We start from the raw sequence: 22512 nt of genomic DNA, 5'->3' as shown, positions 1-22512 counted from the left end.
GAAAGAGCGAGCCTGAAGCATGGGCCTGGTGCAAGGCCTGAGGCCTGAACCAAAGTCAGCAGAAGTTACGCTCTGAGCAAGTCAGGCCCTGTCGAAAGCAGATGCTCCCCCGCAGGCCAGTGTCCGGTACACGAACTCGGCACCAGTGTTGCTGGCATGGCTAAAACACACCGGATACGTAAACACATCCCAGCAGGCCAGCACAAGAACACCCCAAGCTAGCAGACGATAAAATGGTGTGACAAAAGTGATGAATGGTGATATTTTGTCTGAAACATCAGGAGTGAAAGTACAAAGCCAGGTGGCGAATAGGAGTGTTTTGTCTGGAACATCAGGAGGAAAATACAAGGGGAGGTAACAAACAAACTTACCGTGGTGAAGACACCACGGTAAGTAGATCTAAGTACATTGACTTCAGCTACGTTATTCACGTTGCGTAACTTAGATCCATCTCCCCCCATAGTGTACATCAGCCTTTAGTATCCTTGTAGAGCCTGCCAGGTGCTATTGCTTTGTCGACAATTTTTTACTAATTTCATCTAGACCACGTTTCCCTAGTTTGCTTATGAGAATGGCATGTGGGACCACTTGCAAATTGACTGTTAAATAATTTGTCCCCGTATCTTTGCAGCTATTGAAGTTAGGCTGACAGATCTATAACTCCCCAGGTCCTCTGTTCCCTTTTAAAGATAGGTACTGCGTTGGCCCTTCTCCAGTCCTCTGGCATCTTACCCATCCTCCAGGAGTTCTCGAAGATAATTGCTAATAGTTCTGAGATTTTTGCAGTTAGTTCCTTAAATACCCTAGGATGAATTTCATCAGGCTCTGCCAACTTGAACACATCTAACTTACTTAAATATGCTTTAACCTGGTCTTTCCGTATTTTGGCTTGCATTCCTTCCTCCTTGTTGCTAATATTAATGTATTGAGTAGCTGGTCACCATTAACCTTTTCAGTCAAGACTGAAGCAAAATAAGCATTAAGCACATCAGCCTTTTTGATGGAGTCAGTTATTAGCTCTCCTTCCCGCTACGTAGGGAACCTGTATTTTCCTTTGTCTCTCTATTGCATATGAGATTTATCTTATTCCTTCCTGCAACTAAGAAGACTGTCCACTTCTGCATAGATCTGTCACAGATCTCCAACATAACCAGCAAATCACCAGAGTAAAGATAAAACTTTGCAAGAAAGGAGTGAAACAGCAATTTTATTATACTCAAAAATGAAGAGTAAAAGACCCAGAACACTTTGTGCTGGTTTCTTATCCTACCAGTTGATTTTATGGTTATTGTTAAGCACCATTAGAAAGCAGTTAATTCAAGGTCTTAGTCAGAAAAGAATCAAAGTATTATTTGTATTAGGAGAGTGCCCAGGGCTCCTGGTCAGGGATAGGCGCTTTACTCATTGTAGCAGGCACTGTCGGCACTAGGGCAGCATGCACAGTGTTGAATCCCAGAGGATTTGCAGTGGTGTCAGTTCTTGCAGATGCTCCCAGATCGAAGCGGGGGCTGCAGACTTTCAGAGCACCAACGGCAATCGCCTCAACAGGCGATGCAGGCCAGCCCAAAATTACAGCTGTGATGCTATCGCTTCTTGATGGAGGCCAGGTAGGCAAACCAGAAGAGAGAAACGAGGTTTCCAAACAACACCCGAAACTGTGGAGAGAAGTGTCAAGATACAGACCGGCCTGGGGCTGACAGTCCCCTAACTGCAGTTCCTGGGACAGAACTGGGTCACTTACTGCACTGGGACGCGACACCCCCTTTGGATACAGATGTGAGTGCCTGTGTCTTACTGACAAAAGTGTCAGCGTCTGTCTGGATTTGTGCAGTCCTTCACACCTGAACAACTGATTGCGGGCAATGGGGCCCTCAGCTCTGCAACTAGCTGAGGAGCAGTAACAGATTCAGGCACAAGAGCAACTGAGGGGGTTGCTAGCATGGAGGACAGAAATATTAAAGGAAGGGGATCTTAGGGCGATCAATAAGGGGACCCTGGACATTATACTAGTGGGGAAAAAAGCCCACGCTATAAACCTGGATGTAGGGCTGCAAGAGTGGTCAGAATTCCCAGGCAAGGACATCATGTGAGCAGGCAGAGACTTACCTGCATAGGGACGTAATTGACATTAATGAACTGGACTGGGGTCCACACTTTCCAGTTCATTTTGAGTGCTACCCAGTAACCACTCTTTATCTTCTCAGCAAACGCAGACAGATCCTTCCCCTGGAACACAAGGAACACCGGTGATGGCCAGGGAGGCCAGGCCTAAACTCCAGAGGAAGAGGCCCCGACTCTCGCCCTTACAGAGCCCTAAGCTATGTGGGCAAAGGGGTTACAAAGACACAGATCCTAACAGAGCGCAGCCAGAGAGAAGCACTCACCACCTGTGAGACCCAGGTGCACACGATGTGCCAGAGGTGTATCACACTAGCCAAAGCTGGCCATTCCAGCAGAGGGGAACAGAGCAACCGGCCATGCAGCACGCTCAGGAGATCACAAACCCCAGGCTGATGTTAAACACGAGCATCCCCGCTGTATAGCATGGCAAGCCAAGGCTCAAAGCAGCTGAGTGAGCTATTTCAGAGCTCACAGGAAAACAGCAGCAAAGTAAGAATGTCCCCTGCTCTGACCAACAGGGCCTGTCCTAGATCATCGGTGACCAGGAGCTAGATTCCGTCCAGGCACATAAACACACAGTTACGTCTAACTTAGCTATCTGTAGCAGTATCCAGAACCACACACCAAACCCTACAGCCTGACTTCAGCACACACTGGAGATAGGCACCTACCTCCAGCAGGTTCATGACGAAGAAGAAGAGCAGCAGAAAGGGTGGAGCAACAACCAGACGGTCCAGCAGAAGCCTCTTGACCATGGCAAAAGGGACATTCGATGGGATCAGCTGCTCCAGGTACAGGTAGAAATAGTGACTGAGTGGCCCTGTGAACAGGAACCTGGCAAACCAGAGGGCATGACTGTGCTTCATCACTGTCCTCCAGCCTTCCCCAGGCTTCCATCCAGCCCCAGCTTAGGTTCTTAGCTGGCCCCATTACCAAAGTATCTGAGCACCTCACAATCTTAAATGTGTTTATCCTCACAACACCCCTGTGTGCAGGGCTCTTATCCCCATTGTACAGATGGGAACTGAGGTCCCAAGAGACAAGTGACTTGCCCAAGGTCACAAAGGAAGTCTGTGGCGGGAAGTACTGTGCTACTGCTCTAACCAGACCATCCTTTCTCTTGCTCCAGAGAGAGATGCTAATGGTGCCATAACAGTGAGGGGGGAAGCACTTTGCAAAGCAGCGTATCCTGCTTCTCACACCCCTCCAGGAGGAGAGCCCCACCAACTCAACATCCTCTCTGGTCAAGTTCACGCCCATCACCATGGTACTGGAGCACGTTCCAGAGGTGCACTAAGTGATGTAACTAGCACCTGTGACTTACCCATAGACGGCGAATCTCAAGGGCCCGCTCAAGTCCAGGCTTTTGGATGACCCTGGCTTTTTTCGGCTCCTCTCAATGAACTGGGACAGGAGGCTCCCAAGCGCTGACAAAACAGCACTACAGGCAGAGGGAAGGGGATGAGATCAGAAGCCAGCCAAATAACCCAGAGTCCAAGAGGGAACCTGAGCTCTGAGCATAGCCACTGGAGAAGAGTGCAGTAGCTCCAGGACCAGTCAGATCAGGGTGGGAGCGCTCACTAATAGGCACAGCAAGCTCTGAGGCTTCACACTTCCGCAATGAAATACAGCCAACATGGGGGGCGGCACGGATTCTACATCTTTCATCTAGATTTAGTAGCACTGGCTCGCAGCCTGTGACCAGGGAAATGCTCCCAGCAGCCCACTATGGGGTCCACCACTTTCAACAAAAGAGAATGGTTTTTGTTGTTGTTTTTTAAATTAAAGCTTCTGAACCTTACGGCTGTGTGGCAAACATAGAATCATAGAATATCAGGGTTGGAAGGGACCTCAGGAGGTCATCTAGTCCAACCCCCTGCTCAAAGCAGGACCAATCCCCAATTAAATCATCCCAGCCAGGGCTTTGTCAAGCCTGACCTTAAAAACTTCTAAAGAAGGAGATTCTACCACCTCCCTAGGTAACGCATTCCAGTGTTTCATCACACTCCTAGTGAAAAAGTTTTTCCTAATATCCAACCTAAACCTCCCCCACTGCAACTTGAGACCATTACTCCTTGTCCTGTCCTCTTCTACCACTCAGAATAGTCTAGAACCATCCTCTCTGGAACCACCTCTCAGGTAGTTGAAAGCAGCTATCAAATCCCCCCTCATTCTTCTCTTCTGCAGACTAAACAATCCCAGTTCCCTCAGCCTCTCCTCATAAGTCATGTGTTCCAGTCCCCTAATCATTTTTGTTGCCCTTTGCTGGACTCTTTCCAATTTATCCACATCCTTCTTGTAGTGTGGGGCCCAAAACTGGACACAGTACTCCAGATGAGGCCTCACCAATGTCGAATAGAGGGGGACGATCACGTCCCTCAATCTGCTCATTATGCGCCTACTTATACATCCCAAAATGCCATTGGCCTTCTTGGCAACAAGCGCACACTGTTGACTCATCCAGCTTCTCGTCCACTGTCACCCCTAGGTCCTTTTCCGCAGAACTGCTGCCTAGCCATTCGGTCCCTAGTCTGTAGCTGTGCATTGGGCTCTTCCGTCCTAAGTGCAGGACCCTGCACTTATCCTTGTTGAACCTCATCAGATTTCTTTTGGCCCAATCCTCCAATTTGTCTAGGTCCCTCTGTATCCTAACCCTACCTGCCACAGTATCTACCACTCCTCCTAGTTTAGTATCATCCGCAAATTTGCTGAGAGTGCAATCCACACCATCCTCCAGATCATTTATGAAGATATTGAACAAAACCGGCCCCAGGACCGACCCCTGGGGCACTCCACTTGACACCGGCTGCCAACTAGACATGGAGCCATTGATCACTACCCGTTGAGCCTGACAATCTAGCCAACTTTCTACCCACCTTATAGTGCATTCATCCAGCCCATGCTTCTTTAACTTGCTGACAAGAATACTGTGGGAGACCGTGTCAAAAGCTTTGCTAAAGTCAAGAAACAATACATCCACTGCTTTCCCTTCATCCACAGAACCAGTAATCTCATCATAGAAGGCGATTAGATTAGTCAGGCATGACCTTCCCTTGGTGAATCCATGCTGACTGTTCCTGATCACTTTCCTCTCATGTAAGTGCTTCAGGATTGATTCTTTGAGGACCTGCTCCATAATTTTTCCGTGGACTGAGGTGAGGCTGACTGGCCTGTAGTTCCCAGAATCCTCCTTCTTCCCTTTTTTAAAGATTGGCACTACATTAGCCTTTTTCCAGTCATCTGGGACTTTCCCCGTTCGCCACGAGTTTTCAAAGATAATGGCCAATGGCTCTGCAATCACAGTCGCCAATTCCTTTAGCACTCTCGGATGCCCAAACGTGACCCCTTCCCCCTTACCCCCCACATGGTGCAGCCTTCCAGACTCAGCAAAGTGCCAGTGCGACCTGCTCCTATTTATCTCAGTGATGTGTTGACTGAAGATTAATGATAAAAACAAATGGCAGTGTTGGTAACTATTTTACTACAGACCAATAGCAACAGTATCTGGCTAGTTCACATATGCAGTGCAATGGAAATCAGAGATTCGGTCAGGTTCCCCATTTCCTACAGCTCTCCTCTGCTTCAGCCAGCCTCATTTAAAATATCCCCAGTGATGGGGCCTTCACCCTCTACCTTGGTGAGAAAATTCCAGAGCCAGATATAGCTCACCATTAGGCAGCTCTTCTCTTCCTGATCTTTAAGCCATGTTTTCCTTCTCAGTTTCATCCTCTCACTCCTAGATGTGCCTTGGCGCTCTATGTGAGCTACCAGGGAAAGAGAATAGTAGGGCAGCAACCACTCCGCAAAGGAGAAGAATTATAGGAGGAAGGAGGTGGCAAATGAGGTACCAGCAGAGTTCCACCACCTCGCCCAGGCCCTCCCTCTTTTGAGTCCTGCTTCTGTGGCAGACCAGATCTGAGGACTGCAACCCCATCCATTCAGCAGGGTCTTAAACACCCCTGTAAACTGGCCGCTTTTCTGCCATCTGCCAAGCTGACAGCCATGCTGTCTGCAGGGTCCATTCACTTGAAAGTGTCCTTTAAATTGCAGCTCTGCTTTGAAAATAGCCTCATGAGATCTGATCCCGGTGTGTGCCAGTCAAAGCTGCAGGCTTGGGGGGACAGGAAATTTGCGCTGCCCTGAAAAGCCAACACAGCAGAGAGAGAGAGAGAGAGAGAGCGCGCGAGCTAAAGGCTCCTGCTTGTGCGTGGGCAAGAGAATAGTTTGCTGTGGGCCAAATCCTGCTTTCACTGACACCTGTGGCAGCCTTCCGCATTGATCGCAACGAGCATTTGATCAGCCCTAAATTCCATTTGCATACACCTACGCAACCTCACCGGGGCAATGGAATCACAAGCCCCAGCCCTTTTTTACTGGGGAGGGTGCGTGGGAAGGAAAGAGCCCAGCTCTCTCAGCCTTGGGGAGCGTGCTGGGCCAGCGGAGAGCAACACAACACATCTATACCTATCAATGGTCCCAGGTGACTGACAGTCTCCAAGACACCGATTATACTCTGCACTTGGGTAGCGTGGCTCATCAGTGGATCTCAAAGAGCATTACAAGAACAGGTACTATTATCCCTGTTGTACCAACATTTCGGTCTCTGCCAGAAATGGACGTAGAAATTCTTCTCCCTGCTCCCAAATGCATAGCCCTAACTTCCCCTCCCTCTGGCTGGTTAGTGCCTCAGGGAGGGGAAGAAAGTCCAAGGCCCATGGAAAGAATAGGCAGTAGCTGGTGAGAGGAAGCAGCTTGTCTGTCTCTCCATGGTACGCTCATGGCACACATCACTGTAGCATCTGAGCACCTCACAATCTTTAATGTTTATCCTCACAAGCCCTGGTGACATGAGAAGGTGCCATTTATCCCCATTGTACAGATGGGAACTGAGGCACACAGACTAAAGTGACTTGCCCAAAGTTACACAGGGCAGTCTCTGGCGGAGATAGACTTGAACCCAGGTCCCCCAAGTTCTAGGCCAGCACCCTAACCACTAGGCCACACCTCTTCTTCTTTGGCCCACCCAATCAGAGGCCATGTGGTGGGAAATTGCGCCGATGGCAATGGAGATGGTGAAAGGGAGAAGGCGATGGGGAAAACAGGAGGGGAGGGTTTAAAGAGGGGAACAGCAAGAGAAGAAAAAGCAAGAGAGTGCTCTGAGGTTAGCCCAGTTATTCACATTGGGCTGGGTTCCATTTACTCTTCAGCGTATCAGATGGCCACGGGGCAAACACTGAGTACTTCACTCTTCACCACACCTTCAGTCAGGAATCTCCAAGTGCTTTACAAACACTAAGGGCAAGTCTACATTACAGTGATACATCGGCACCGCTGCAGAGTGTCTGGTGAAGACGCGCTATGGGAAAGCGCTCTCCCGTCGGCATTACTCCACCTCGGCGAGAAGCGGAAGCTATGTCAATGGGAGAGTGGCTCTCACCATGTGGACAGTGCAAAACTTGTGTCTCTCGGGGGGGAGGGGGGGCAAGCTTTTTCACACCCCTGAGGGATGTAAGTTAGATCGACTTAAGCAGTAGTGTAGACCTGCCCTAAGGCTCCCAACCTTCCTGCGAGGCAAGGCAATAGTGTTCCCATTTTAGAGCTGGGAGAAACAGAGATGAAGCAACTTGTCACAAGAGTCAGCAATGGAACCCAGGAGTCCTGACTATCAGTTCCTCGGCTCCCATCAGCTGCAAATCACAAGCTGGGGCATGTCCTCACCTGAACGTGTACTATCACTTGCTCAACACAGATCTGCTTCTCGCCAGCACTATCTCCGTTTCCAGCTCAGAAACCTGGGCAGGGAGTTACCCCACCTCCACCATTCAAACCCAGATACATCTGTAGCACAGCTTCAGAGTGCATCCTTAGAGCCTGCAAGTCCTCTTTGTACTGCATGGGAGCAAGACCCCTTCACTTCAATTCCCCCTTCAGCATGTGCTGGGAGGAGGCTCTGTGGACAGCGGCACCTCCGGGCCTCACAGCCATGGCCCTGCTGACAAGCTCCTGAAGGCTTGGTTAAATCAATAGCAGAGAAAATGCCTTAAGATCTCTGACCAGGGCATTAGGTTGGATCCAGTCTGAACTTTGGCCAGGCAATCAGATTCCTCTTGTTCTGGGGGAAGCATAAAGGAGGCTGTGTTGGTGAGTATCTGAGTGTCTGTTGTGGGGACAGTTTGACCGTGTGCTTGACTGGTTGTCTGAAAAGTGTGAATTGGGAGTGCTTTGTTCCAGGTGAGCCTTGAGTGGGCCAGACTGTTATAAAAAGCCAGTTAGCTGCGAATCAGCTGAGCAGCAAACAGCAGAGAGCCTAACAGAGGGAGTTCACCTGGGGAGAGCCCACTGAGGCTTACATCTTGCCAGCTTCTCTGAGTAGTTACTACAACTCCTAAGGAAGCTCGTAGAAGGAAGGTAATATGGATGGGTAGTGTTCAGCTGTTGTGACCTGCACTGGATGTGCCATGTTTGTCTTTCTTCCACAGGACGGAAGCAACTTTCTCTGTACAAAGTGCAAGCTGGTCTCCATATTGGAAGAGAAGGTTCAAGGTCTGGAGCAACAGGTATCGACCCTGCGTTGCATAAGAGAAACTGAAGATTTCCTGGACAGACATCAGGATATGCTTCTACGGGCACAATGTTCTGAAGATTCAGAGCAGGCTGCACTGCGGGGACAGGAGGATGGTGAAGAAATTTGGCAGCATGTGACCTACAGAAGAAGAAAGGGGAGTGTCCATGTACCAGCAATGCAGATACAGGTAAGCAACCGTTTTCATGTTCTCTTTCATGTTCAGGTACTAATGCGGAGAGTGGACCAGATGATACATCTGAGGGAAGGGAGCAGAACGAGACTCCGCCGATTGGAAGGCATGAGATGCACTGCCCTACGGATGGGGTTCCACAACCACCGCTCCCAAGAGAAAGAGGCAGGTGGTGGTGGTCGGGGACTCTCTCCTCAGGGGGACTGAGTCATCTATCTGCCGCCCTGACCGGGAAAACCGAGAAGTCTGCTGCTTGCCAGGAGCTAGGATTCACGATGTGATGGAGAGACTGCCGAGACTCATCAAGCCCTCGGATAGCTACCCCTTCCTGCTTCTCCACATGGCCACCAATGATACTGCCAAGAATGACCTTGAGCGGATCACTGCAGACTACATGGCTCTGGGAAGAAGGATAAAGGAGTTTGAGGCGCAAGTGTGTTCTCGTCCATCCTCCCCATGGAAGGAAAAGGCCTGGGTAGAGACCATTGAATCGTGGAAGTCAACGAATGGCTACGCAGGTGGTGTCGGAGAGAAGGCTTTGGATTCTTTGACAATGGGATGGTGTTCCAATAAGGAGGAGTGCTAGGCAGAGACGGGCTCCACCTAACGAAGAGAGGGAAGAGCATCTTCGCAAGCAGGCTGGCTAACCTAGTGAGGAGGGCTTTAAACTAGGTTCACCGGGGGAAGGAGACCAAAGCCCTGAGGTAAGTGGGGACGTGGGATACCGGGAGGAAGCACGAGCAGGAGCGCGCGAGAGGGGAGGGCTCCTGCCTCATACTGAGAAAGAGGGATGATCAGCGAGTTCTCCAGTGCCTATACACAAATGCAAGAAGCCTGGGAAACAAGCAGGGAGAGCTGGAAGTCCTGGCACAGTCAAGGAATTATGATGTGATTGGAATAACAGAGACTTGGTGGGATAACTCACATGACTGGAATACTGTCATGGATGGATAGAAACTGTTCAGGAAGGACAGGCAGGGCAGAAAAGGTGGGGGAGTAGCACTGTATGTAAGGGAGCAGTATGACTACACAGAGCTCCAGTACGAAAGTGCAGAAAAACCTGAGAGCCTCTGGATTAAGTTTAGAAGTGTGAGCAACAAGGGTGATGTCGTGGTGGGAGTCTGCTATAGACCACCGGACCAGGGGGATGAGGTGGACGAGGCTTTCTTCCGGCAACTCGCAGAAGTTACTAGATCGCAGGCCCTGGTTCTCATGGGAGACTTCAATCACCCTGATATCTGCTGGGAGAGCAATACAGCGGTGCACAGACAATCCAGGAAGTTTTTGGAATGTGTAGGGGACAATTTCCTGGTGCAAGTGCTAGAGGAGCCAACTGGGGGGGAGCTTTTCTTGACCTGCTGCTCACAAACCAGGAAGAATTAGTAGGGGAAGCAAAAGTGGATGGGAACCTGAGAGGCAGTGACCATGAAATGGTCGAGTTCAGGATCCTGACACAGGGAAGAAAGGAGAGTGCAGAATATGGACCCTGGACTTCAGATAAGCAGACTTTGACTCCCTCAGGGAACTGATGGGCAGGATCCCTTGGGAGAACAACATGAGGGGGAAAGGAGTCCAGGAGAGCTGGCTGTATTTTAAAGAATCCTTATTGAGGTTACAGGGACAAACCATCCCGATGTGTAGAAAGAATAGTAAATATGGCAGGCGACCAGCTTGGCTTAACAGTGAAATCCTTGCTGATCTTAAACACAAAAAAGAAGCTTACAAGAAGTGGCAGATTGGACAAATGACCAGGGAACAGTATAAAAATATTGCTCGGGGATGCAGGAGTGAAATCAGGAAGGCCAAATAACACCTGGAGTTGCAGCTAGCAAGAGATGTTAAGAGTAACAAGAAGGGTTTCTTCAGATATGTTGGCAACAAGAAGAAAGTCAAGGGAAGTGTGGACCCCTTACTGAATGAGGGAGACAACCTAGTGACAGAGGATGTGGAAAAAGCTAATGTACTCAATGCTTTTTTTGCCTCTGTCTTCACGAACAAGGTCAGCTCCCAGACTACTGCACTGGACAGCACAGCATGGGGAGGAGGTGACCAGCCCTCTGTGGAGAAAGAAGTTGTTCGGGACTATTTAGAAAAGCTGGACGAGCACAAGTCTATGGGGCCGGATGCGCTGCATCCAAGAGTGCTAAAGGAGTTGGCGGATGTGATTGCAGAGCCATTGGCCATTATCTTTGAAAACTCATGGAGATCAGGGGAAGTCCCGGAAAACTGGAAAAAGGCTAATGTAGTGCCAATCTTTAAAAAAGGGAAGGAGGAGGATCATGGGAACTACAGGCCAGTCAGCCTCACCTCAGTCCCTGGAAAAATCATGGAGCAGGTCCTCAAGGAATCAATTCTGAAGCACTTAGAGGAGGGAAAAGTGATCAGGAACAGTCAGCATGGATTCACCAAGGGCAAGTCATGCCTGACTAATCTAATTGCCTTCTATGATGAGATAACTGGCGCTGTGGATGAGGGGAAAGCAGTGGATGTGGTGTTCCTTGACTTTAGCAAAGCTTTTGACACCGTCTCCCACAGTATTCTTGCCAGCAAGTTAAAGAAGTATGGGCTGGATGAACGGACTACATGGTGGATAGAAAGTTGGCTAGATTGTCGGGCTCAACGGGTAGTGATCAATGGCTCCATGTCTAGTTGGCAGCCGGTATCAAGTGGAGTGCCTCAAGGGTCGGTCCTCGGGCCGGTTTTGTTCAATATCTTCATAAATGATCTGGAGCATGGTGTGGATTGCACCCTCAGCAAGTTTGCAGATGACACTAAACTGGGAGGAGAGGTAGATATGCTGGAGGGTAGGGATAGAATACAGAAGGACCTAGACAAATTGGAGGATTGGGCCAAAAGAAATCTGATGAGGTTCAATAAGGACAAGTGCAGAGTCCTGCACTTCGGACGGAAGAATCCCATGCACCGCTACAGACTAGGGACCGAATGGCTAGGCAACAGTTCTGCAGAAAAGGACCTAGGTGTGACAGTGGACGAGAAGCTGGATATGAGTCAACAGTGCCCTTGTTGCCAAGAAGGCCAATGGAATTTTGGGATGTATAAGTAGGGGCATTGCCAGCAGATCGAGGGACGTGATTGTTCCCCTCTATTCGACGTTGGTGAGGCCTCATCTGGAGTACTGTGTCCAGTTTTGGGCCCCACACTACAAGAAGGATGTGGATAAATTGGAAAACGTCCAGCGGAGGGCAACAAAAATTATTAGGGGACTGGAACACATGACTTATGAGGAGAGGCTGAGGGAACTGGGATTGTTTAGTCTGCAGAAGAGAAGAATGAGGGGGGATTTGATAGCTGCTTTCAACTACCTGAAAGGGCGTTCCAAAGAGTATGGATCTAGACTGTTCTAGTGGTAGCAGATGACAGAACAAGGAGTAATGGTCTCAAGTTGCAGTGGGGGAGGTCTAGGTTGGATATTAGGGAAAACTTTTTCTCTAGGAGGGTGATGAAACACTGGAATGCGTTACCTAGGGAGGTGGTGGAATCTCCTTCCTTAGAAGTTTTTTAAGGTCAGGCTTGACAAAGCCCTGGCTGGGATGATTTAGTTGGGGATTGGTCCTGCTTTGAGCAGGGGGTTGGACTAGAACCTCCTGAGGTACCTTCCAACCCTGATATTCTATGATTCTATGAAGCTGAAGGGTTAAGTTGGTGCATGGAGTGCTGGCAAGAGCTGCCAACCTGACTGCTCTGGACACTGGTGTTATTCTCTAGACCAGGGGTCGGTAACCTATGGCACGCGTGCCAAAGACGGCACGCAAGCCGATTTTTAATGGCATGCTGCTGCCTGCCAGGTCCCAGGTGCCGGCCCCACTCAACCCGCTGCCGAACCCAGGCCAGCAGCTGGCTGAGTGAAGCTGTCGGCCGGGACCCAGGCAGGCAGCAGCTTGCCATTAAAATTCCTGCCCACCCCCCCCCCAGTGGGGGCAGGGTGAAGAAGCTTGGTCCTGCCAACTGTTGCTGCAGGGCAGACAAGCTCCTTCCTCCCCCGCCTCTTCCCCCAGCTTGCTGGGTTCCTGCCCCTCCTCCTCTCCCTCCCTGCCACCAATCAGCTGATGGCCCTTGCGAGGGAGCGGGAGAAGCAGAGCTGCAGCAGGCTCGCGGCTCCAGGGAAAAGAGGAGGGGACTGGGGTAGAATCAGGGCATATCCCCTCCAGCCCCCTGCCGTGAGCCACTCTGGGCAGGGGGCTGGGAGCAGCCCCACGACCCTAGCCCACACCCCCAGCCCTCTACCCTGACCCGTACACACTCCCAGCCCTCTGCCCTGACCCCGGTACCCTCCCACGACCCCAGCCCTGATTCCAACACCCCCCACACCGCATGCCCTGACTTTCACCCCCCCACATTCCTACCCCCACCCTGAGCACCAAACAGGAGCTCCTGCCCCCCCCACATTCCCACCTGCACCCCTCACACCAAATGGGAGCTACCCAGGTAAGCATGCCACACCCCAACCCTGAGCTCCCCCTCATTCTAGCTCCTAGCCAGACCCTACACCCCAACCCCCAACCTGCTCCTTCACCCCCAGCCCTGTGCACTCCCACCCTCAGCTCAATGCAGAGAAAGGAAGAGAATGGGCTAGAACCAGGGAGAAGGTAGGTGCCCACTCTACGTGGGCAGGGCCGGGATCCCAGACCAGCAGCGGGCTGAGTGGGGCCAGCAGCCGGGACCTTGTCTGGCAGGAGCCAGCGGATGGAACCCCAGACCAGCAGCGGGCTGAGAGGAAGCGGGCTGAGCCACTCATCCCACTGCTGGCCTGGGGGCCCGGCCACCGGCCCCGCTCAGCCCGCTGCCGGCCCGGGGTTCTCACTGCCGGCCCCTTGCCAGCAGGGGTCCCAGCCGCAGGCCCCGCTCAGCCTGCTGCCGGCCTAGATGAACCGAACCCCAGGCTGGCAGCAGGCTGAGCGGGCCGGCAGCGTAAGATCAGCATTTTAATTTAATCTTAAATGAAGCTTCTTAAACATTTTGAAAACCTTGTTTACTTTACATACAAGAATAGTTTATTTATATAATATATAGCCTTATAGAGAGGGACCTTCTAAAAGAAGTCAAAATGTATTAGTGGCACGCGAAACCTTAAATTAGAGTGAATAAATGAAGACTCGGCACACCACTTCTGAAAGGTTGCCGACCCCTGATCTAGACTGTGGTAGCACCTAGGGACCCCAATCATAGGAGCAGGGCCCCACTGCGCTAGGTGCTGTACAAACAGTCCTCTGCCCTCCATTATTGACAGAGCAGGTACAGCCCGGGCAGGGTAAGTTTCTCCCATTCCAGCAACACATCTCGTCCCTGCCCTGCAGGGACCTGTCTGGTTTAGAGGGGAGCTCAGTGTCTGTGACCCAGTGCGTCCGTGGTGCCTCTGCTGAGAAGAGCAATCACTGCAGGCTGTGCCGATGTCTTCAGTGAGTGAGCAGGAGAGACCCCCCCCAAAATCACTGCTCACAGGCCGCTGAACTCAGCCTACTGTGACATCTTGTAGGTCTGCTGAATGCAGCTGGCTCAGAAAGCGGCCCAGAGGTAACATCCCCCGCAGCCCATACACACATATAGCCCCGCTTTCCCCTCACTGCCTGTTATAGCCCCATGGGTGAGAGGACTGCTGCTGCACAAGAACAGGCTGACAAGTGGCGTGCCAGCCCCATGGAGTGCACGCCCCATGGAGTGCACTCAGAGCAAGGGGGCAAGGGCCAAGCATCCTGCAATCCCACAGCAGCTGGGCCTCTGCCCTGGGAACAGTCCTGCCAGACACCTGGCGCTCTGTCTACGTGGGGCAGGCGAGGAGCACAGCGTTAGCAGGCACCATGTTAACCAGGACTTTGCCCTTGGGTACGCCAGGCCAGCCACTTCCAGGGAGATGCAAGCTGGGCCCAGCTAAGGGCAACTGCGCAAATCCCAGCAAAGCAGGGGGGGTTGGTCCCAGTCTCTCCCGGGGGGGGGGGGGCGGAGGGGGGGCTGGCTCCCCGCTGCAGGGAAGGAGGTCAGTCCCGGTCTCCCGCAGGGGAGGGGCTGGTTCCCTGGCTGGGGGGGGGTCGGTCCTGGTCACTCCCGGGGGTGGCGGGGGTGGAGTAGTTCTCTGGTTTGGGGGAGGGGTCTGTCCCTGTCTCTCCTGGGGGTGGGGGTCAGTCCCGGGGGGTGGTGTAGTTCTCTGGTTTTTGGAGGGGGGTCGGTCCCGGTTCCCCAGCTGTGGGGGGGGGTCGGTCCCAGTCACTCCCGGGGGGGGCTGGTTCCCCGACTGGGGGGGAGGGGGTCAGTCCCAGTCTCTCCCAGGGGGTGGTGTACTAGTTCCCTGGTTTTTTGGGGGGAGGCGGGGTCGGTCCCGGTTCCCCGGCTGTTGGGGGGGGGGGGTCGGTCCTGGTCACTCCCGGGGGGTGGTGGAGTAGGTCCCTGGTTTTTTGGGGGGGGGTCGGTCCCGGTTCCCCGGCTGTTGGGGAGGGGGGGTCGGTCCTGGTCACTCCCGGGGGGGGGGTGGAGTCGGTCCCGGTTCCCCGGCTGTGGGGGAGGGGGGGTCGGTCGGTCCTGGTCACTCCCGGGGGGTGGCGGAGTCGGTCCCGGTTCCCCGGCTGTGGGGGAGGGGGGGTCGGTCGGTCCTGGTCACTCCCGGGGGGTGGCGGAGTCGGTCCCGGTTCCCCGGCTGTGGGGGAGGGGGGGTCGGTCGGTCCTGGTCACTCCCGGGGGGTGGCGGAGTCGGTCCCGGTTCCCCGGCTGTGGGGGAGGGGGGGTCGGTCGGTCCTGGTCACTCCCGGGGGGTGGTGGAGTCGGTCCCGGTTCCCCGGCTGTGGGGGAGGGGGGGTCGGTCGGTCCTGGTCACTCCCGGGGGGTGGTGGAGTCGGTCCCGGTTCCCCGGCTGTGGGGGAGGGGGGGTCGGTCGGTCCTGGTCACTCCCGGGGGGTGGTGGAGTCGGTCCCGGTTCCCCGGCTGTGGGGGAGGGGGGGTCGGTCGGTCCTGGTCACTCCCGGGGGGTGGTGGAGTCGGTCCCGGTTCCCCGGCTGTGGGGGAGGGGGGGTCGGTCGGTCCTGGTCACTCCCGGGGGGTGGTGGAGTCGGTCCCTGGTTTGGGGCGGGGGGGGTCTGTCCCGGGGGGGGCAGTTCTCCGAGTGGGGGGACTGCCCCCCCCAGTCTCTCTGCCCGGTGCTCACCTGGACGCCGCCTTGGTGAGCAGCGGGTGGAGCCGCAGCAGCAGCAGGTACCGGGCGAGCACCCTGCGGGGCAGCGGCCCCGGCGGCAGCGCCTTGGAGAGCGCCGGGCACATCGCGCGGCCGAACTACCCTGGGCCGGCTACTGCGCATGCGCCCTTCGCCTCCGGGAGGGGCCAGCTAGGCGGGTCCCGCGAGCCAAGGGGCGCGGCTCCGAGTGCTCGAGTCAGGGCAGGTAGCTCGGGGGCGGGACCAGACCCGCGCGGGGCGGGGTTATCCGTGTTGGCCCAGGGTCAGCATCGCTTGGAGGTGGGGTTGTGGCTACAGGGCGGGGCCTACCTGGGGCGGGGCGGGCCGATGGAGAGGGTGTCCTCTCACCCATTGGCTCTCGGAGGGGCGTGCGCTAGGAGCGCCCTGTGATTGGCCTAGCGTCCGGAGGCGGAGACTGGCCCCGGAGCCCGCGCAGGGGGCGGAGTCAGGCACATCTCGCGGGAGCTGGGCGCAGCGCGGGAAATTCCGCTGCCGGCCGGGGACCGGGAGCTGCCGGCGCCGGGATGGTGCTGAGGAACAGCGGGCGGCGCCGCGCCGAGCCCGCGGGCGGGGACCCCGACATCCCGCGGTGAGGGGGGCCGGGGCGGCCGCGCGATGGGTGGGCGGGGGTGGGGGGCTTCCCCGGCCAGCCCCGGCCTGACGCGCTGCTCTCCGCAGGGACGATGGCTCCGGGCTCTCCGCCCTCAAGCGCCTGGAGCGCAGCCAGCGGACCGACCGGCTGGACGCGCAGTTCGGGTTCGAGCGGGCCAAGGAGCCGGGGGAGAAGACGGGCTGGCTGATCAACATGCACCCGGTAGGCGGGGCCGGGCCCGGCGAGCGAGGGGGACGGGGTGTGGGGCGGCGCGTGGCGATGCCGTTGGCGGGCGGCTCACGAGGCCGCACGGAAGTGGGGGGCTGAGCGGGGGCCGCCTGTGGTGGCGGTGCACAGCGGGACAGGCTGGGCGTGGGGGGGTCTGGGGCGGGGGCTGCGGGGTTCTCGGGCTCTGCGCCCTAGGGCGGGGGGCTGTGATGTGCTGTCTTCCCCTCTCCCAGACGGAGCTCTTGGACGATGATAAACGCTTGGTGAGCTGTGTGGATTATTACTTCATCCAGGAGGATGGGAGCAGGTTTAAGGTGAGTCCCTTTAACCTTGGGTGCAGAGGACGGAGGAGCGGGAGCAGCTGCCGTTGGAGGGCACAGAGGAGTCTGGCTGCATGGTTTGGGGGAAGACTTTGCAGAGCTGTACACTGGAAACCACTTCCTGACTGACACCGGAGGATTAACACCAAAGGGCTGCTCCTCCTTAGGGCACAAGTCACATTGACAAAGTGGGCGCAGAAGGGAGTTGGGTAGCTGCATTAAGGGGTACAGACCCCGCAGGTTGCCTTGCAGTTCAGTTGACTCTTTCCTGGTTCTCCTTTAATCCCTAAAAGGACATTGTGAGTAACACTAAGGAAACAGAAAGACAAACTGGGCAAGGTAATATTCTTATTGGACCAACTGTCCAAAAGATTACCTCACCTATCTTGTCTTTCTAACCTCCTGGGGCCAACATGGCTACAACAACACCGCATACAGCTAAGGAAACTGTCTGATCACCATTCCAGCCTCACGTCTGTGCTGCCAGGTGTAAATAGGGGTGGTTGGCTGGAGGTGGGATTGGGCCCCATGCATAACATATGCCTGCATTGCTGTGTATCCGATGCCTCAGTCAGAGGCAGGTGAGGATATACGCACAAGGTTTGCTCATAATGGCCAGTGATGGCTGTGGTAGCAGGAGGTCAGTGCTGGTCTCATTGTGTGGTGCCTCATTGCTGCGTGAGTGGGTGTTACTATAGTCTCTTCTATGTTCTTGCTCAGGAGTTCTGCTTTTCCTAGGCGTCCAGATGCTTTAATTCCTTCTTGATTAGATTTTAAGGTGGGCAATTTACTCAGCCATGGAAATCTGTCTGCACAGGCTGGAGTGTGAAGGGCCCCTGTTGGACTCTGCTTGAGAGCCAGAGGTGGGTGGGGAGGGTGTGTGTGTGTCCCTGGACCAAACGGTACATGGGAAGGTGTGTGTTAGACTATTGTCTGTGCAAGAGAAAGAGAGACCAGAGGTCTGTTTGTGTCTCTCACACTAACACATAGCGAGTAATGTGCTGAACTACGTGCCTCTCCCCACCTACCCAGTGCCATGCTGACTGTGTCTGCTCTTTTCCAGGTGGCCCTGCCCTATAAACCATACTTCTATATTGCAACCCGGAAGGTGGGTATGGACTCCATGGCTGTGGGGCTGGCAAACAGGGCTTCGGATAGAGTGTGGAGGCAGACGTGGTTATGAATCAGGGATGTGAGTTAGGCAGGTGTGGGGCTGGGACAGCAGCACATTAACTGCCTGAGAGAGCTTGGGGTGAGGTCCTAGCCAGGGAGACAGAAATCCATGGTTATAGTTGGGCTTGGAGGGATCAGTTTTTTATCGGTAAATGCTGATTTTTGCTGAACACCCACAAACCAACGAAAAATGTTTCCATGGCTAACAATCGAAATTTACAGATAGGCCAAATAAGAAAACTGCTGCTTGAAAAATCATTAGAGTTTGATTTAAGGATGTTTACTTTGTATATTTTGACATGAGATGCTGACAATTTCTGTTTTAACTGTTATGAAGCTTAAACTTGAATTTCAACATCCCCTGTCATGAAATAATTGGCTGGTCACCTTTGCCTACTTTCCTGCAACTGTGAAAATATAAATTGAAAAAAATGTTTTAAAATGAATATTAATATTCATTAAAATGACAAAATATTGAATTCAGCACTTGTTGCTATACCAAATGTACATGATCTTTCTGATGTGTTTCGGGGGAGAGTTGCTTGTGTTTCTGAATGAGCTGCCCCTCAAAGTACCAGCCACCTGGTGCTCTTGCTCAGCGAGCCCTTCAGCACCTAATCAGCAGCCCTCTTTGGCTTCTGCACACAATCCTGTGACTAAATGCACCTTTTGTTCCTGTTCATGGCCCAGTAAGTGGCTGAGGGTTCACTGTCCTGTCACTCTGCCCCTGTGGAGAACTCACCTGGTTAGCTGCAAAATTGTGGGCTTGGCTGACAGTTCTGGGGTTTTACATTTTAAAAAACAAACAAAACCAAACTCTTCTGCCAGGGTGGAAGAGATTGGTTTCTAGTCAGGCCACTATTAAAGCCCCTGAACATCTAGAGGTCCAGGACACAGCCCCAGGTGAGACAGTATCTGCAAATCTGTTCTGCTTTGATGAGCAGGGTTTTGGCTGCCCTCTTGAAGCTCTAGTCTCTGTGCAGGGCTGCGAGCGGGAAGTGTCCTCCTTCCTCTCCAAGAAGTACCAGGGGAAGATCGCAAAGCTGGAAACGGTTCCCAAAGAGGATCTGGACTTGGTGAGTAACTACTCACCCCCTGCCCTGTTGCTGGCAGGTTGCACAGCTCTAATGGGGGAGCGGTGTACAAGTCTGGGGAGAGTGGGATGCGGGCAGGTCTGTATGCTCTATTCCAGTCCTGTATTCTGCACATACCAGGCATAGGGCCTGGACATTGATCATGGGAAATAATGTTGACTCTTGACAGGCACTTTATCTGTCCCCTACCTTTCTCCCCATCCACACACACCTCAGCCCCTTGTTCTGTGGTCTCTTCTCACTCCATCTCCCCAACTCCTGCTGTCTGTCTTGGTCCATCTCCTTTCTTAACTGCCTCTCGCTTGTACAGTCTCTCCCCACTATTCTCACTATCTTTTCCTCATTGGCTGGTTTGCCCCTTTGTAGCCAAATCACCTGGTGGGCCTGAAGCAGAACTACATCAAGCTATCTTTCAACACTGTGGATGACCTGGTGAAGGTGCGGCGGGAAATCTCTCCTGCTGTGAAGAAGAACAGGGAGCGGGACCAGGCGAGCGACACCTACACGTCCATGCTGTCCAGGTAGATGTTCTCCTCTTTGGCAATACATCTTGAGGGGTTGGTCCCAGGGCCCAGCAGGATTCCCTTATGTTCTTGTACTGTGCTTAGCAAGGTGTTCCCCATGTGACCCAGACCTACCTCTTCTCTAATCAGGACTGAAAGGGTTTAACTCTAGCTCTGTTTCCTTTGCTCGGTATTAAGTTTACAGGTCCTTATGTCAGTTGCTCTGGATGGGGAGGGAACTCCCTAAGTTGATGCTTGCCCTGGTGACCACAGCAAATGTCCCAGTTCTCCTTTGTCCATGCAGATCCCACTCAAGGTGAGCGTGAGCCTCCTACATGCAAATCTCTTGCACATGAGACGCATGTGCACCTTGAGTGGGATCCGCACAGACAGAATACCACAAAGAACCACCGTAACCCTAAGGGAAATAACTGTTCTTTTCCTTTTGTGAAGCTGGCTACTGGATTAATAGGGAAGAGTTCCTTCTGGTGACTGCCCTAACATCTACTGGTGCTGCACTTCCTAGTGTCCTGTTCAGGTCCCACTGACTAGAGCTGCTGTAGTGTGTTTCTTATCTTCATTCCCCTGAGTCTGAGACCTGTGCATAGACTGATTATTTAAACCATCCCTCTCCCCTGCGCCTTGTAGTGCTCTAATTGGTGGCAGCCTGACCGTGGATGATGAGGGGCCCTCGAAGAGGTCTGTCAACCAGATGGACAACATAGTGGACATGCGGGAGTACGACGTGCCCTACCACATCCGTCTATCCATCGACCTGAAGATTCATGTGGTGAGTGAAGAAGCTGGTGTGCCAGGAGGGGCTTGTAACTGGGTAGAACGTTTGTTCTAGTGCTGTGCCCTTGAGGGGCAGAGGTGATGGAAATTCAAGGGTCTCCATGGCAATGAGTCAGTCTCTGTGATGTCGGCAATTACTGTTAGCCCTGTTTTTCAGCTGTGGAAACCGAGGCACAGCAGCTAAATGGCTTGCCCAAGGCCACATCTCGATCCAGTGACAGAATTGGGATCCTTAACACCCAGGCCCCTGCTCTGGCCGTTTAGCCTGTGCTGCCCTTCCTTCATATGGCATGTATTAGGTGTCAGTTCAACACCCAGCACATGGTACTGGGAGACGCCATGTTAACGCAGCTCCTCTGATTCTCTCCTGCTGCGACAGGCTCATTGGTACAATGTCCGCTATCGGGGCAGCATGTACCCTCCGGAAATCACCCGCCGAGATGACCTGGTGGAGCGTCCGGTGAGTGCTCCGATTAGGGTGGGGCAGTCTGTGCCTCTCCTGCGTGGCTGGTTATTCTCTGCTTGAAGTTGGCTTCCATCAGTGAAATGGTGAAGTTTTCCCAAACGTGGCTGGTCTTGTACCACAGCCTTCAAAGGGATCATAATGCAAGCTTAGAGGATGGGCTCAAGGTAGCTGCTTGGGTTGATTAGGAGGTGATGTGATCAAGCAGTGTTTCTGCCTCACTTCACTCGAACATTATCTCTGCTCGCGCTAGCCTGGAATCACATTGTCCGTATCCAGGCTCCCATGCTGACCTTGATGTGTTGGGTCTTTTTCAGGATCCTGTTGTGCTAGCCTTTGACATTGAAACCACCAAGCTCCCCCTGAAGTTCCCTGATGCAGAGACAGACCAGATCATGATGATCTCCTACATGATTGATGGCCAGGTAACAGTCCAGCCAGGGCTGCTGCTTCCACACACTCCAGCAGCAGTCAGGCTGCGAGCCCACCTGTGACTTCAGCCAACTTCTCCTTTTTGTCTTATTGCATATTGCTTAGTGTCTATGGAATGGCTCAGGGAGTGAAACTAATATCTACACCAGAGACTGCAGGGCTCCCAAGGGATTTCCTTTCAGTCTTCTCTTACAAAACCTTGCACTCCTCCTATCTGGGGCTGGGGGCCCCCTCTTTGGATGAGCAGCAATACCTGGGAGGGTGTGGGGAAAAATCCAGGACTCTACAGCATTGTCTCTTCCCAGTCCCCAGCACTGACCCAGAGTTGAGGCCTCCCAACCTGTCAAGCCTGGTGACAGACACAGGTCCTTGTCTGGCCAAAACAATCTGATTGCACTGGCTAATGTACCACCAGCATCTTCAGCCCCAAGGACTGGCCAAGCTGGCTCTGTGGAGCTCTCCCCAAGTACACTGCACTGCGGTGCAGGCATTCACTAGCCCTTCTCCTTTGCTGCCTCCTAGGGCTACCTGATCACAAACAGGGAGATCGTCTCTGAGGATATTGAAGATTTTGAATTTACTCCCAAGCCGGAGTATGAGGGTCCCTTTTGTGTCTTTAACGAGCTGGATGAGGTGAGTAGGTTCGGTTTGGAAGACAAGAGATTCAAATTGCTACCTGTCATCCACTGAGGTCTAGGCAGGCCAGAGAGAGTTGGCTGCTTCCTTTGGGGATTACAATGTGATCATAGTGCCAGTCACAACACATGAACAGCTTTTGTTTCCTGTGTTTAGTCACGCGAGAACAGATCAGGTCCTGCGAGAAGGAGAGCAGAGGGTAGGTTACGTTATATCCACGTCT

At 53.3% G+C, this 22512-nt stretch overlaps 2 protein-coding genes across 6 annotated transcripts in view; one reads left to right on the top strand and one right to left on the bottom strand.

Annotated features, from left to right (window-relative positions):
* PXMP2 (peroxisomal membrane protein 2) overlaps positions 1 to 16212 on the bottom strand; it is a 37469-nt gene extending 21257 nt beyond the window's left edge. Inside the window, exons 1-5 of one of the 3 annotated variants that reach the window (XM_073312255.2) lie at positions 16027 to 16206; positions 3446 to 3562; positions 2793 to 2955; positions 2107 to 2226; positions 1191 to 1655 (exon numbers count right to left, since the gene is read on the bottom strand). In XM_073312255.2, the coding sequence (XP_073168356.1) occupies positions 1584 to 1655; positions 2107 to 2226; positions 2793 to 2955; positions 3446 to 3562; positions 16027 to 16139 (585 nt within the window). In that variant the 5' untranslated portion in view covers positions 16140 to 16206 and the 3' untranslated portion in view covers positions 1191 to 1583. Of the gene's footprint in view, positions 1 to 1190; positions 1656 to 2106; positions 2227 to 2792; positions 2956 to 3445; positions 3563 to 16026 lie in introns of those variants that run through there. The other 2 variants (XM_073312254.2, XM_073312256.2) reach the window with 2 other exon arrangements.
* A 362-nt stretch (positions 16213 to 16574) lies between these two features.
* The window catches only part of POLE (DNA polymerase epsilon, catalytic subunit), a 37069-nt gene continuing 31131 nt past the window's right edge, over positions 16575 to 22512 (top strand). For all 3 annotated transcript variants that reach the window (XM_073312605.2, XM_073312604.2, XM_073312606.2), the window contains exons 1-10: positions 16575 to 16642; positions 16732 to 16867; positions 17107 to 17187; positions 18257 to 18301; positions 19350 to 19442; positions 19827 to 19981; positions 20612 to 20753; positions 21138 to 21218; positions 21539 to 21646; positions 22176 to 22286. In XM_073312605.2, coding sequence (XP_073168706.2) covers positions 16578 to 16642; positions 16732 to 16867; positions 17107 to 17187; positions 18257 to 18301; positions 19350 to 19442; positions 19827 to 19981; positions 20612 to 20753; positions 21138 to 21218; positions 21539 to 21646; positions 22176 to 22286 — 1017 coding nt within the window. In that variant the 5' untranslated portion in view covers positions 16575 to 16577. The remainder of the gene's footprint in view (positions 16643 to 16731; positions 16868 to 17106; positions 17188 to 18256; positions 18302 to 19349; positions 19443 to 19826; positions 19982 to 20611; positions 20754 to 21137; positions 21219 to 21538; positions 21647 to 22175; positions 22287 to 22512) is intronic.

Source organism: Lepidochelys kempii, chromosome 15, assembly GCF_965140285.1.
Source record: "Lepidochelys kempii isolate rLepKem1 chromosome 15, rLepKem1.hap1, whole genome shotgun sequence".
Lineage (NCBI taxonomy): Eukaryota > Metazoa > Chordata > Testudines > Cheloniidae > Lepidochelys > Lepidochelys kempii.
The sequence above is the reverse complement of the archived record's forward strand: the minus strand, read 5'-3'. Positions and strand labels throughout refer to the sequence as shown.